The sequence below is a fragment of the Pan troglodytes genome, chromosome 6 (genome assembly GCF_028858775.2).
Source record: "Pan troglodytes isolate AG18354 chromosome 6, NHGRI_mPanTro3-v2.0_pri, whole genome shotgun sequence".
Classification (NCBI taxonomy): domain Eukaryota; kingdom Metazoa; phylum Chordata; class Mammalia; order Primates; family Hominidae; genus Pan; species Pan troglodytes.
Window position 1 is genome coordinate 105,640,201 of NC_072404.2, and position 15,965 is coordinate 105,656,165.

Here is a 15,965-nt window from a genome sequence, read left to right on the forward strand (position 1 = left end):
TTTCTCAATTTCATGCATCTCACTTTATGGCCACTATATTCTAGTCTTCCTGTTCAGTCCCTCATAAACACATCCCAATTGATCAACAACCTTCAACCATGCTGAAACTCACAATTCATTAAGCATGTCACCTTCTCACCATCCCTCATTGCGTCCTACCCAATGTCCTCTCTTTGCTCCTTGCCCAGACTAAATCTATAGTCTATCATCATAATTACTCCCTTGCACGCCCCTGCACCTACCTCCCTGGAACCTCACCTACTCTGGATTATTCAGTGGCCATGACCTCAACCCTAGCTACATCCAACCCTTACTACCTGGGCCTGAACGACTGGCCTTATCTGAAAAACATGCAGCCACACTAACTGGTCTCACTTTAAATTTCATGACCACTAATCCTCAGGTAAGCACTCAAGTGGGTCCTGCCCAGCCATCATGCTGTTCCTCACACATTCACCCTCCCACTTCTAGATAACTATGTAGTATACGAATCTCTCTCCACAAACTGCCAATACCTCAACCTGCACCTCCACCTCATCTATTTCCTGGAAAAAAATCAAAGAAACCAAAAGACAACCTGTCCCCAAATCTCACCACTACATCTACACTCTCTCTCTACTCTAGTCTCTATCTTCTCTTCTAGCTCAGCATTTCTCAAAAATTTTAGGTCTCAGGACCTCTTAACACAGTTATAAATTGTTGAGGTCCCCACAGAGCTTTTATTTATGTGGATTATAGCTATCATATTTACCGTACTAGAAATTAAAATTGGGAAATTTAGAAAATATTTATTTCATTAAAAAGTAACTCTATTATAGGGTAATATAAATATATTTGTATGAAAAAGAACTATACCTTTTTTTTTTTAATTGTAGAGACAGGGTCTCGCTATGTTAGCCAGGCTGGTCTCAAACTCCTGGCCTCAAGCGATCCTCCTGCCTCAGCCTCCCAAAGTGCTGGGATTACAGGCATGAGCCAGCACACCCAGCCAAAGAACTATATTTTCTAAAACAGAAAATTTAGTGAGAAAAGCAGTTTTATATCTTTACAAATCTCTTAAATGTCTGACTTTAATGGAAAACAGCTGCATTCAATCTGCTGTAATATGTTGTTTTGGTTGAAGAATATGAAAGGATTTCAGCCTCACACAGATTCACAGTTAGAAAAGAAAGAAGTATTTTAATGGCCTTTTTAGATAACTGGGGATGTTCTTCTTTGATACAACACCAAATCCCAACAAGTAAAGTTTCTTAAAGACTAGTGGCAATGTGCAATCTGAAACTGTATCAGTGAACTTTTCTCCTCTCTGTTACCTTAAAATTCATGGGTCTATGAGCACTTTTCAAACTATCTGTTACCCATGCATAATTTTGTAACACCATGCACACCGGTCAACTGGGAAAATACTGTTTCTCTATATTATGCAGATCATCCAAATGTTAGGAAACTTCATTACACTATATTTAAAAGCCACATTCATTAACATCACCACCAATGACATCAGAAAGTCTTTAAGTATTAGGAAGATGAAACATGAATATTTTAAATCTTTCAAATAAGTCATTCTTTCAAATAAGAATGGTATCCCGTATCCCCTAGTAGAAGACTAGCTCAACTAGCAATTCAAAACAACTGCTCAAGTACTTTTCCTCAGACAACCACCATACTACATTAAAGAGTTCTTTATGCATACTTGCCATTTAATTACTCAGAATTTTAAAATGTAATCTTGTGTAATCAAGAGCAAGATTTAATAAAATCAATGATTTTGACTGCTTCTTCAAGGACATTCTGAAGCAGAATCAGTATGACGATGATGATGAATGTGTAACGAAGAAAATAATGATTGCTTACTCTGTTTGGATTGGTGTCTGTCTTATTCTGTTCAGGTTATTATAACAAAATATCCTAGTACTTGGTAATTTATAAGTAACAGAATTTACTGCTCACAGTTCTGGGAGTTGGGAAGTCGAAGATCAAGGCAGCAGCAGGTCTGGTGTCTGGTAAAAGCTTTCTCCTTCATAGATGGTGCCTTCTTGCTCCATCCTCACATGGCAGAAGGGGCAAACAGATTCCCTCAAGCCTCCTTCACAAAGGTACTAATCCTATCTGTGAGAGCAGAGCCCTCATGACCTAATCACCTCCCCAAAGTTCTACCTCTTCACACTATCACCATGCAGGTTAGGTTTCAACATGAATTTTGGAGGGACATCAATGTTCAGACAAAACCTTATTTGCTGTTAAGACACCAGAAGTTTTACGCACTATTGCTTTTAGAAACATCAGCTCAAATATCAACATGGTGACAAAGGTAGATCATGCTTTTACTACTGTGCAAATAGTTTTGACCTCCTGGACTTCTGAAAAGTTCTCAGGGACTTCCAGGAGTCCACTGGCTACACTTTGAGGTCAGGTGTTCTAGATGAACTCTCCATGCTCTTACAAGAGGCCAACCTCCTAGACAATGCTCCAGAATGTCTTTCCTTTCTCTCCTACATTGTTAATCTTATCTACTCTCAAGTGAGTCTTTCCCATTGGCATTCACCTAGAAAAGACCCTCCTTCAACCTCCCTTTTCCCTCCAGTTATGGCCTTATTTCTCACCTTTCCTTTTCAATAAAACTCTCCAAAAGAAGGCTTGGATTGGTAAGCAAGAGGAGCTGGGTAAGAGGAGGAGGAGCGCTATCTGTACATATGAATGAGAAGCAAAATCAGCACCCAATCAGCAATCAACCCTTTCTGAAATTAAAAAGAAAAAGAAAACCCAGGCACCTGACATTCCTAGAGATTTTCTAATACATCAGCAACATAATACAAACCTTTCTAAAAATTCTTTTTAATTTACTGCTTGTAGACAGTGTCTAGCCACCACATTGCACACCCCCTCCCCTGCCCCATGATTTCAGACATCAAATATTAACACAAAGTGAGTAATGCAAAAAGAAAGGGGGTTAATCAGACACCTTGAGAGAAAGGAAAAAATAACACTGATTCAATGAGAGCTGTTAATGAGGCTTTTTGTTTTGGTAGATTAATTTGGGAGTCTGATGACTAAGAAGAAAATCTAAGCTTCTCAGGTGACTGCTATTGATTATTATCAAGGTTTCTTTTTAATCAAAGAGATGCTTTCACCAAATTCTATAGTTTATGAATTTTAGATGTTTATCTGAAATCTATGTCTACCCTAATAGTATAGAAAACTTTCCTCATTAGCAAATTGAAAGACCTCCCCTTATTGATTCCATATTATAACTTGACAGATGATGAGCACTTCAGGCTGTGAACTGCTGATGTTTAAATATATTACCCTAATATTCTTTAAGTATTGCCAATTGTAAACCTCATTAACTCCCAGCATGTGGCCAAGGCCTGGATTTCATCACGACAGCCTCACAAAATGAAAACAGGTATATAAAAATGATTTTATCATCAACATTATTATATCCTCCTTCACCTTGTGAAATCTTTAAAAGGCCATATATTCTTTCCTCAGAAAAAGAATAGCAAACATAGGAAAGGCAGAGAACATGCTTTATTTATATAGGCCACACATTTCTAAACTTTAGATTTCTTTTTCATCTTTTCTTCTTTGATGCCTTTATTCTTCATGCATCAAAACAGGAACTGTCCCAGGACTCAATCTCTTTACTCTGAACAGAAAGGAATTATCTGAGGCCGGGCATAGTGGCTCACGCCTGTAATTCCAGCACTTTGGGAGGGCTGAGGCAGGTGGATCACTTGAGGTCAGGAATTCCAGACAAGCCTGGCCAACATGCGGAGACCCCGTCTTTACTAAAAATACAAAAATTAGCCGGGTGTGGTGGTGCATGCCTATAATCGCAGCTACTGGGGAGGCTGAAGCAGGAGAATTGCTTGAGCCCAGGAAGGGAGGTTGCAGTGAGCTGAGATCATCCCACTGCGCTCCAGCCTGAGACTCTGTCTCAAAAAAAAAAAAAAAAAAAAAAATTAAGGGTTTGATTATATTGCTGTCATTTTGGTACAACAAAGCGGCAGGGGGCTGACAAGGTGGTATGGTGAATCTGTCAGCCTCATCACTAGCAAACTGAGATATCTAACATTCCCTTTTCCAAAAGAAGTGCCAACTTCTGTTTGCACATGGAGTGCAAAGAGGTTCCACACTGGAGATGAAAGACATATGTGTGGTAAATTCCTTTGTGACCCTAGCAAGCCAACTGGATCCCTGAGCCACCCGGTGCCCACCTCACAGACAGTGCTTGGTACCCGTAACCCTCAGTAAGTCAGGCACTCAACACCTCCAGCTTATTCTAGTCCCATGTGGTCTTCCCAGGTGAGAAGGTCAGTCACAAGTGAAGACAGTTCTTTAGCCTTGACTCCCTTTAACGAGATAACAGTCAGTAACAACAACAAATAGAACGTGTGCAAAGATCAAAGGAAGAATTTTCACCTTGCTCTTAACAGGTAAGTTGTATGAACAATGTATAAAAATTATACTTAGAAGATATACAAAGCTTTATTCTCATTTTGAATGAAAAAATAATAATCACAACCAAATCTAAAAGGTACAGTTCAGTTACGTGGTACAGTAAGGTCTAGGCCCTGAGAAGTCCTTAGAGTCCCACCTCCTCCTCAAATGCTGGGACAAGCCCTCTTCACTCATTAAGGCCCACCAAAAACAAAAGGCTTCCAGCCCTAGACACTCAAAGTCTCCTCTCATCTCCCTTACGGAACTTCATAAATTGATTAAATCCATCATTAAGTAGATTAAAACAGTGGAATGCAGGGAGGTCTAAACACAACAAAGAGTATTAACAGCAAGTATGCTGTTACACAGGCATATCATGCCAATCCCCTCATTCAAATTAGCCTTTGATGGCTCTCCAGCACTCTCAAGATAAAGAACCCCAATCCTTAATATGAGGTACAAGTCCCTACACAGTCTGGGCACAGCCCACCTCTCCCACCACCATGCCCTGCACTTCCATGCTCCAGGCAAGCCAGCCTCTGCATTTCAAAACACAGGACCTTTACAACTGCTATTCCCTCTGCCTGCAACTCTCTGTCCTCTGTACTCCCACCTCCAACTCCTGCAACTCAGATGTCACTCATGGAAAGTCTTCCCAATTTCCCAGTCCAAATGAAGCCCTTATTTGGTGTTACTCACACCATCTCTCTCTTTCATAGCAGTATCACTACATCAATTCACATTTATTTCAGGCTCCCTGATGAATACCTGTCTGCTCCATTAAATTAGAAGCTCCAAGAGGGCAACAAGCACTGTGTTTTTTTTTCCATTCACCATGTTATCCTCAATATACACAACTGTGCTAAGCACAGAGATGAGGTTCCCAAAGAGCTGCTGAATAACTGGAGAGTGTTCAGAGAGAAGCTCCAACATGGAAGGCTGACCAAGGTACCCAAGGCACTCATGCATCATTCCGCTAGAAACAAGAGTGCTACAGAAAACAGGATCCCTCTCTCAGCAAGCTGGAGGTGTTAAGGCCGTAAGTGCACAGGCATTTAAATTCCCTGCCCAGAGTTCCATCCCAGCCCACACATAGGTGAAGTCTTCAGGAAGCAGCCATGCCCTCACAGAGACAGTTGACAACAGGGGTCTCTGACTGGAAAATGTCTGGATCAAGCCAAAACTACCACTAGAAAAAGGCTTTTTTCCGGATCAGGCTGGCCCTTGGCAAAGAAAATTCTTCACAACTATAAGCTTTCTAACGTCCCGGAAAAAACAGCTACATGAGTGTATTCATTTCCTGGGGCTGCTGTGACAAATTACAACAGGAAAATAAAACTGGTACACTGAAGAGGCATCTGCACTTACAGGTTCACTGCAGCATTATTCACAATAGCCAAGATATGCAATCAACTCAAGTGCCCATAACAGATGAATGGATGAAGAAAATGTGATACATGCACACAATGGAATACTATTAAGCCTTTAAAAAGGCGATCCTCTCACTTGTGACAATATGGATGAACCTGAAGGACAATATGTTAAGTGAAATAAGCCAGGCACAGAAAGAAAAATACTACATGATCTCACTTACACATGGAATCTAAAAAAGTCAAACTCATAGAAACAGAGAGCAGACTGGTGGTTGCCAGGGCCTCCCTTGGGGGAAGGGGACAGTATGGGGAAAGGCCCTGGGGTGATGTTGGTCCAACAATATAAAATTTTAGTTAGAGGAGTAAGCTCAAGAGACCTATTGTACAACATATTGACTATACTTAATAATCATATATTGTATACTTGAAAATTGCTAAGAGTAGATTTTAAGTGTTCTCAATACAAAAAGAAATAAGTATATCAGGTAATGGACATGCTAATTAGCTTGCTTTAGCCATTCTACAATGTATACATATTTCAAAACATCATGTTGCATATCATAAATATATTCAACTTTTGTCAATTAGAAAATATAAATAGCTGGGGCTGAGTGCGGTGGCTCACACCTATAATCCCAGCACTTTGGGAGGCCAAGGCAGGTGGGCTGCTTGAGATCAGAAGTTCGAGACCAGCCTGGCTAACATGGTAAAACACTGTCTCTACTAAAAATACAAAAATTAGTGGGGCATGGTGGCGGACCCCTGTAATCCCAGCTACTCAGGAGGCTGAGGCAGGAGAATCACTTGAACTAGGAGGCAGAGGTTGCAATGATCTGAGATCGTGCCACTGCACTCCAGCCTGGGCAACAGAGCAAGACTCCATCTCCAAAAAAAAAAAAAGAGAGAAAATATAAATACCTGATTTCAGTGGCACATGCCTGTAATCCCTGCTACTCCAGAAGCTAAAGCAGGAGGATAGCCTGAGCCTAGGAATTTGAGATCAGCCTGGGCAACAGAGCAAGACCCTTTGTCTAAAAATAAAATAAAATATAAGTATAAATAAATAAATAAAACAAATTCCCATAATAACACAACAAAATTTATGCTATCACAGTTCTAGGGATGAGAAGCCCTAAATCAAGAGTTCAGTACGGCCACAGACTCTCCAAAGGCTCTTGCGGAAAATCCCCTCTTGCCTCTTCCAGCATCTGGTGACTCCAGGCATTCCTCGGTTTATGGCTGCAACGCTCCAATCTCTACTTCTGTGGTCACCCCGTCTCTTCCTCTTCCCCGTTTCTGTGTCAACTCTCCCTTTGCCTCTATCTTCTAATGACATTTGTGATGGAATTTAGAGCCCACCTAAACAATCCAGAGTAATATCTTCATCTCAAAAGTCTTGATTTAATCACATCTGCAAAGACCCTTTTTCCAAATAAGGTAACACTTACAAATTCCAGGGATTAGGAATAGATCTCTTTGGGTGGCCATTATTCAGCCTGTTAAGGTGAGTAACAGAATTCAAAATACAGCTTCTATTCCTGGGCTTTCGTAAAAATGCTTCTTAGTACACTTAACTAAATTTAGTCAACAAATTGATATAAAACCCTCATTTGATTATTACACATTATATACATGTACTGAACTAACACTCTGTATCTAATATGTACAATTACTACACGCCAACTAGAAATGAAAGGAAAAAAATAACTGAGATGTTCACAGTTTTTGCAACTAAAAGGTTCGTTATAGGGCAAAGGATTAAGGCCATCTAACATTTTCTGTGTCACAGTAAAACACTGAGATTTAAGATAATACAAAATCTAAAAGAAAATGTCAAAAGAGGACTGTGAGATTATGAGAAGAGGCAGCTCAGAACACTGAAAAGGCCAAGGAATTTAAAACCTGACAGGCCTGAGCACCTTTTAGCTACAAACTGCTTAAATACCAAGAACTTCAGTTATCTCATCGATAAAACCAAGAAAACAAAGTCGGCCTTTCAAATCTGTCACAAGCTTTTGAGAAAATACACACATTATGTTATACTATATATGTAAAATATATATTACACATTGTTGTTATCTGATAAATGTAAGGCTGTATTTTTGGATATTATATGTTTAAAAAAAAGAAAAAGCATGTCTATTAATGGGAAGGGGGATAAAATAGAACACAAAGCACATCAGAAGGTATTCCAATTTATTTTATTATTTTTTTTTTTATTTTATTTTATTTTATTTTTGAGACAGAGTCTTGCTCTGTCACCCAAGCTGGAGTGCAATGGTTTGATCTTGGCTCACTGCAGCCTCCAGCTCCTGGGTTCAAGCGATTCTCTTGCCTCAGCCTCCCGAGTAGCTAGGATTACAGGTTACGGCCACCATGCCTGGCTAATTTGTTTGTATTTTTAGTAGAGATGGGGTTTCACCATGTTGGCCAGGCTGGTCTCGAACTCCTGATCTCAGGTGATCCGCCTGCCTCGGCATCCCAAAGTGCTGGGATTACAGGCGTAAGCCACCACGCTCAGCCTATTTATTCTTTTATTTTTTAAACATTTTTGCTCTTTCTTATACCTTCAGAGGTCTTCCAATTCTATCAAATAAAGGCCCATAAACATATTAATGTATGTAGCGACCAAAATTTTCGCAGAGAGCGACACAAAATTTAAAAAACAAAGAAAAATCCTGTAATGTTAAATTTAAAAGGAGATGTTACTATGAACTTTCAATTTTTTAAAGTTTATATATTTCCCAGCTCTTTTCACTGAAAAGTCAGAGAAGCAGTAACACCCTGGTAACAATAAGCCAGTGCCCAGAGCTTTGTTCCTAAGCATCATTCCTAAATAAAAGGAATCAGAGCTTCTTGTTGGGGGGAAAAGTGATTTCCAGGCCAAAGGCAGGAACGGTCCAAGGTGAGCCTGGAACAACTAATTTGCCAAAAGCAAGGAGCATCTGAAAGCTGAGAATGAGAAGCCAGCTTGAGGCCCAGCCCTCCCACTGACCAGTTATGAGACACTTTGCCTGTAAGGGCATACTGGTAATGGAGTATAATACAGAATTAAAGTATGCAAATCCAGTAATTTATGTTGATAAAAAAGATTAAAAGACAAAGAAAAGGGGGAAGAGGAAAGAAAGTTTCTGTTTACCAAGGAATGTTGGACAATATATACAGGAGAAATTATAGGATTAGAAAAATCGCCACCTTTTAAACATCAATAGAATAACCGGTTCAGCAAAGAATTATCATGGATGCTAAAACCATCAGGTGAAAGGTTGCTGGAGAAAATATCCATGTGATCTTGACATATCATCCCACAAATTATCTACTCATATAACAACAAAATGTAGCCTTTACAATGGAAATATCAGGTGGATGCCAGCTTCACCAACTTATCAAACAGCATCACCAACACCTGGACACGATCCCTCCTGAGGAGATACAATGGGTAGTATAGAATAGCTCCTAACCTATACCCCAGAATTTATCCTGAATTGAATCAGACAATGAGGAAACAATCAGACAAGTCCAGAATGCAGGACCTTCAACCAAATAACTCACCTGGATTTCAAAAGTCAATATCACGAAAAACAATATAATATTTCTGTTTTGTTTTAGAGTAAAAGAGACATAACTAACTGCAGTATAATCTTCAATCAAAAAAAACAAAAAAAGAAAGAAACAAGAATAGGCAAAGAGCCATTTGAGGTTGGGAAGGGAGGTGAAGACACCAGATCTGCAAATATACTTGAAAGTTCTAGTATATTTAAATATGGAATAGACATTAGCTGATACTTGACATGATCATTAATTTTCCTAAGTGCAATAATAGCATGGGGGGTTATGTAGGAGAATGTTCTTAGTCTCAGAAGATAAATGCTGAAATATTGTGATGTGTACAATTTACACTTAAGTGTTCCAACCATAAAAAGAAATTATGTGTGTACGTGTTTGTGTGTAGAAAATGTGTGTGTACAAAGACAGCACAAAGATGGTAAAAATTTTAATAAAAAGTCAATCTAGGTGAAGGGTATAGATTGTGTGCTCACCATATTCTTCTCTCAACTTTTTTGTGACTCAGATTTTTTTTTCTGTAGTTTAAAATTTTTCCAAATTACAAAAAACTGATCTCAAATATTAAGGCAGATAATCCATGTTGCATGTGAACTTGGTCACACTTCCTCTGAAACATGAGCCATTCTAGGAGGTGAAAAAACAACTAGATTTTCCACAGAAAAATGCTTGCTGGCATAAGTCTATGTTTTGCATAGTTTCAGCTTAAATGAACTAGTGTGAAATATAGCCCAGCCTTTTCCTGCGCCACCCTGCTCATACATTACATTTTCCTACCAAGCAAAGAATCCCCCTTGGGGTTAGGGTAGAAAACAAAGGTAAGAAGGTTAAAAAGGAAACCTTCTGCCGCTGGAACAGAGAGAGAACGCATAATCCAACAATCCTCCAGAATACTGCAACAAGTAGATCACCTAATTCCCTGCCTGCTCCCTCCCAGTCATCAAGGCCTTCATTTTACAGGAGGTTCTTTCCATTAAAAAAAAAAAAAAAGGTATCTCATTATGGTTATGATTTGCATTTCTCTGATGGCCAGTGATGATGAGCATTTTTTCATGTGTCTTTTGGCTACATAAATGTCTTCTTTTGAGAAATGTCTGTTCATATCCTTCGCCCACTTGTTGATGGCGCTGTTTGTTTTTTTCTTGTAGATTTGTTTGAGTTCATTGTAGATTCTGGATATTAGCCCTTTGTCAGATGAGTAGATTGAAAAAATTTTCTCCCATTCTGTAGGTTGCCTGTTCACTGTGATGGTAGTTTCTTTTGCTGTGCAGAAGCTCCTTAGTTTAATTAGATCCCATTTGTCAATTTTGGCTTTTGTTGCCATTGCTTTTGGTGTTTTAGACATGAAGTCCTTGCACATGCCTATGTCCTGAATGGTATTGCCTAGGTTTTCTTCTAGGGTTTTTATGGTTTTAGGTCTAACATTTAAGTCTTTAATCCATCTTGAATTGATTTTTGTATAAGGTGTAAGGAAGGGATCCAGTTTCAGCTTTCTACATATGGCTAGCCAGTTATCCCAGCACCATTTACTAAATAGGGAATCCTTTCACCATTTATTGTTTTAGTTAGGTTTGTCAAAGATCAGATGTTTGTAGATATGCAGCATTATTTCTGGGGGCTCTGTTCTGTTCCATTGGTCTATATCTCTGTTTTGATACCAGTACCATGCTGTTTTGGTTACTGTAGCCTTGTAGTATAGTTTGAAGTCAGGTAGCATGATGCCTCCAGCTTTGTTCTTTTGGTTTAGGATTGACTTGGCAATGCGGGCTCTTTTTTGGTTCCATATGAACTTTAAAGTAGTTTTTTCCAATTCTGTGAAGAAAGTCATTGGTAGCTTGATGGGGATGGCATTGAATCTATATATTACCTTGTAAGGCCATTTTCACGATATTGATTCTTCCTACCCATGAGCATGGAATGTTCTTCCATTTGTTTGTATCCTCTTTTATTTCATTGAGCAGTGGTTTGTAGTTCAGTTAGAATGGCGATCACTAAAAAGTCAGGAAACAACAGGTGCTGGAGAGGATGTGGAGAAATAGGAACACTTTTACACTGTTGGTGGGACTGTAAACTAGTTCAACCACTGTGGAAGTCAGTGTGGCAATTCCTCAGGGATCTTGAACTAGAAATACCATTTGACCCAGCAATCCCATTACTGGGTATGTACCCAAAGGATTATAAATCATGCTGCTATAAAGACACATGCACACATATGTTTATTGCGGCACTATTCACAATAGCAAAGACTTGGAATCAACCCAAATGTCCATCAATGATAGACTGGATTAAGAAAATGTGGCACATACACACCATGGAATACTATGCAGCCATAAAAAATGATGAATTCATGTCCTTTGCAGGGACATGGATGAAGCTGGAAACCATCATTCTCAGCAAACTATCACAAGGACAAAAAAACCAAACACCGCATGTTCTCACTCATAGATGGGAATTGAACAATGAGAACACATGGACACAGGAAGAGGAACATCACACATTGGGGCTTGTTGTGGGGTGGGGGGATGGGGGAGGGATAGCATTAGGAGATATACCTAATGTTAAACGATGAGTTGATGGGTGCAGCACACCAACATGGCACATGTATACATATGTAACTAACCCGCACATTGTGCACATGTACCCTAAAACTTAAAGTATAATAAAAAAAAATTGGGTGACAAGTGCATAAATAAGAAAAGGAAAGTGCTAGTGAAAACTGAGAGTATTCGAAGTGCATAAAGACATTATACATGGGTTATATCTCAAACTGCTGCATGTGGGAAAATCAGACACATGAAGATTCCAATAAATAGAGAAAATTCAGAGCTAGAGAACTCCACCTCAGAGTGATAGGTAACTGCAATCTGTCAAAAGGGTGCTGGCAAGCAGCAGGGACAGAAGCAAAGTCTCCTACAGTTTACCTAGAGAAGGAAGAAGGCAAGGTCCTTTACAGTTTACCTAGAGAAGGTTAGTTCTTGTACATTATACTTTGGCTATTAGCAGACATTGGTGTTTGATTAGCAAGAGTTCAGAGTCCAAAATTCTTCGTGTAATGGTAAAAGCCATTGCAATCCTATACAGCTTAAGGAAAACCCATTTTTAAAATGTAAGCAGAAGGCCAGATGAAGTGGCTTATGCCTGTAATCCCAACACTTTGGGAGGCAGAGGCAAGCGGATGGCTTGAGCCCAGGAGTTTGAGACCAGCCTGGGCAATATGGCAAAATCCCGTCTCTACAAAAAAATACAAAAATTAGCTGGGCATGGTGGCGCACGGCTTTGATACCAGCTACTCAGGAGGCTGAGGTGAGAGGATAGCTTGTACCTGGGAGACAGAAGTTGCACTGAGCCAAGATCATGCCACTGTACTCCAGCCTGAGCAACAGAGTGAGAACCTGCCTCAAAAGAAGGGGGGAAAAAGTTCCAACAAAATGGAAGCAGAGAAGACTGGTAGGGAAAAAAAGAATCCAAAGGCATTCTGCAACGTGTCCTATTTAATTCTATATGGTACAGTTTCTTTCCTCTAGCTTTTGCAGAGTGCCTTTCTTGGGGCTTTGGAATCACCTGTGAATTTTTAAAGGCGATTTGATCAGAAAGAAAGATTATAGAAAAGTAACGTTCATAGAGCTATGTTGTACATTTACTCACAATTTTACAGCTGCCTTGAAAAATACCAAAAGCATATAAATACTCTCATACATCTGCACATCACCACCTTGTTGACAATAATAGTTCTCTGAAACGATAAAGCATTCTTTAAAAGAGTCAAATATATACATATTGAATCCCCAACTTGAAACAATGATTGAAGGAACAACATTATTACTCAAATAATGTAATAATAATAGTAGTAAGTACAGAAAATGGTCCTAAGAGATGGGAAGGTATACATTTAATGACTTCCTGGTCATTAAAGCAAAAGAAAGCTGTTTCAAACAAAAAGAATTAAATAAAATAATTAAAAATAAACATACCCATCTTTGGTCTGATCCACCACTCCACTTAAAAGTTCCACAGTCTTTGGATTAGGCTGGCTTTCTCCAAAAATGTTCAAGTATCGAGTGACAAAGTCATTGGGGGACATGAAAAATTCACCGTTTTTCTCAATGCTTGCATACTGTTTAAAAAAAAGAAAAACAGTATTTTATATATTTGATTTTCAACAGTATATAATCATGAGAGTGATATGTGAAAAAGTTGAAAATATCCAAACGATAAAATATCAGATATGATCATGTACGCTTCATAATGACCATTATCTCCCAACAGTTCAAAGAAAAAACAAGTCAAGTTTTATGTTTATAAACTTAACTGGGAGCAATGTTTTCCCACAGGGACACTTGGCAATATCTGATGGCAATTAAGATTGTCATAACATGTGAGGAAGGGTGCTGCTGGCTCCAGCAGGTAGAGGCCAGGGATGTTGCTAGACATCCAACAATACACAGGATGACTCCCTGCAACAGACAGTTCTCCAGCCCAAAGTGTGGGCAGTGTCCAGGTTCAGAAACCCTGGTTTACAGAAATTTGGAAAGACAAACTATGTCTTGTTTTTTAGCAAAGGCACATAGCTTTTTTAAAAAAAAAAAAAAAGTGGAATTACGAAGTCATGGAGGCAAACAACCTAATTCCTTTGCCCCATTCCTGCTTTAAGAGCATCAGTGATACAAGAAAGGATGGCAAACAAGCTAAGCTGGACAGCAAACTACTAAGTGCGTGTCATCTTGGGCAATCTTATGGAGGGAGGCAGTAAATGCTGCTCTAGTTACTGTTCTCTCCATTCTAAGGCATTACCATGCAGAAATGCTCAGTAAGAATTAGGTGGCAAACAACGCTTCCTCACAGTGTTCTCCTAGGTCTGGCCTTTAATGTGATACACTCCAGCCTGGATAAGAGAGAGCCCATTAATTTCTGTTGCATGGAGCCCTAAGGGCAGAAATGCTGAGAAACGACATGGGATCATGTGGTGTCCTTATGAAGCAGGAGACGGCCTCTTGATCCTGGGGACAAAGCAGTGGTTTGGGGACTGAGGAGGCAAGGATAGTGCATCTACAAGAACAAGCCTAGCTGGGTGATAAGAACCACACTGGTAGCCATAGTGATGGAGGGTGCGCAGTGAAGTGCCAGGGCAGTGTCTCCCCTCTCTCTCTAATCTGAGTTAAACCTGATTAAAACTGTTTTTAAAAGTCACTTGTTATTTCTACATTTTAATTCCAATGCAGACTAAGGCTTTGCTCAGATACTCAGTAGTAATAAGCTTTGGCATCCCACGGGTCTGGACTGTGCCTCTTACCACTTGAATGGCCTCAGGTAAGTAACTAAAGCTTTTGGTACCTCTGGTTCCTCATTCACAAAATGAACAGAATAACATTACAGCTTCATAAGACCGATGCTAGAAATATTTAAATGAGATACTCATGTCATATACTTAGCACAATGCCCTATACACAATAAGTACTTTATATTAAATAAATGTTCTATAGTATTGTCTTACAGTTAACATTTTTTTTAGCACACTACAAGGGAAAGGCTCAAAGATGCCCCAGTGATCCTACTATTCTTCAGTTAGCATTTAATTTGGCTTTTTGGACATGTAAAGAATTATATTTTGATTTTCCTAACTGAGCCAAAACAAGATGAAAATATAAAGGAAATATCACTGCTAATTACAGCAATCTTATGACTTAGTAATTATACCTAAGTTTGCCCCTGATAGTGAATAATTTATTTTAGTATACAATTTAACTTTTCTCCTACCAGTAGACATTTCCAGTTTTTTGTATTTTTAAATAAAGCTAAGGTAGTAAGCTTTGAATATAACATTTGTCCAAATTCCTGGCAATTTTCAAAGGCTAGGCTCCCAGAAGAGAAATTGTTGAGTCAAAGGAGAGGAATTTTTGGGCTCTTGGTACTTATTATCACACTGCTCTCCGGAAAAGATTGTACCAATTTACACTCCCACCAACAGTGTGTGAACATGCCCTTTACTCACTTTGGTCTATTATGTTTGTTGCAAATATTTTTCCAGTTTGATATTTTTACATAATTGAGTGTGTAGAATTTTTTTCTCCTTTGAAATTTCTTCCATTACTTTTCTAAGCTTAGACACTAGCTGTATTAGTCTGTTCTTACACTGCTAATAAAGACATACCTGCGACTGGGTAATTTATAAATAAAAAGAGGTTTAATGGACTCACAGTTCCACATGGCTGGGGAGGCCTCACAATCATGGTGGAAGGCAAATGAGGAGCAAAGTCACATCTTAACATGGCGGTAGGCAAGAGAGCTTGTGCAGGGGAACTCCCATTTATAAAACCATCAGATCTCGTGAGACTTATTCACTACTACGAGAACAGTATGAGGGAAACCACCCCCATGACTCAATGATCTCCACCTGGCTCCACCCTTTAAATGTGGGGATTATTACAATTTAAGGTGAAATTTGGGTGGGGACACAGCCAAGCCATATCACCAGTCTTTGTTCATTTCAAGACTAAATATCAGAGAGTTTATCTGAGTTTTTTTAAAGTAGGTTTATCTTTAACCTTTAAGTTTTAGTACATTAGTACTTTATCTTTGTGTGTGATC

The 15,965-nt window shown here is 39.1% G+C and overlaps 1 protein-coding gene across 14 annotated transcripts in view; it reads right to left on the reverse strand.

Moving 5' to 3' along the window:
* SLC25A13 (solute carrier family 25 member 13) overlaps positions 1–15,965 on the reverse strand; it is a 237,626-nt gene that overhangs the window by 143,074 nt on the left and 78,587 nt on the right. For all 14 annotated transcript variants that reach the window (XM_054687647.2, XM_527824.7, XM_063815466.1 and 11 more), the window contains one exon: positions 13,352–13,494. In XM_054687647.2, coding sequence (XP_054543622.1) covers positions 13,352–13,494 — 143 coding nt within the window. The remainder of the gene's footprint in view (positions 1–13,351; positions 13,495–15,965) is intronic.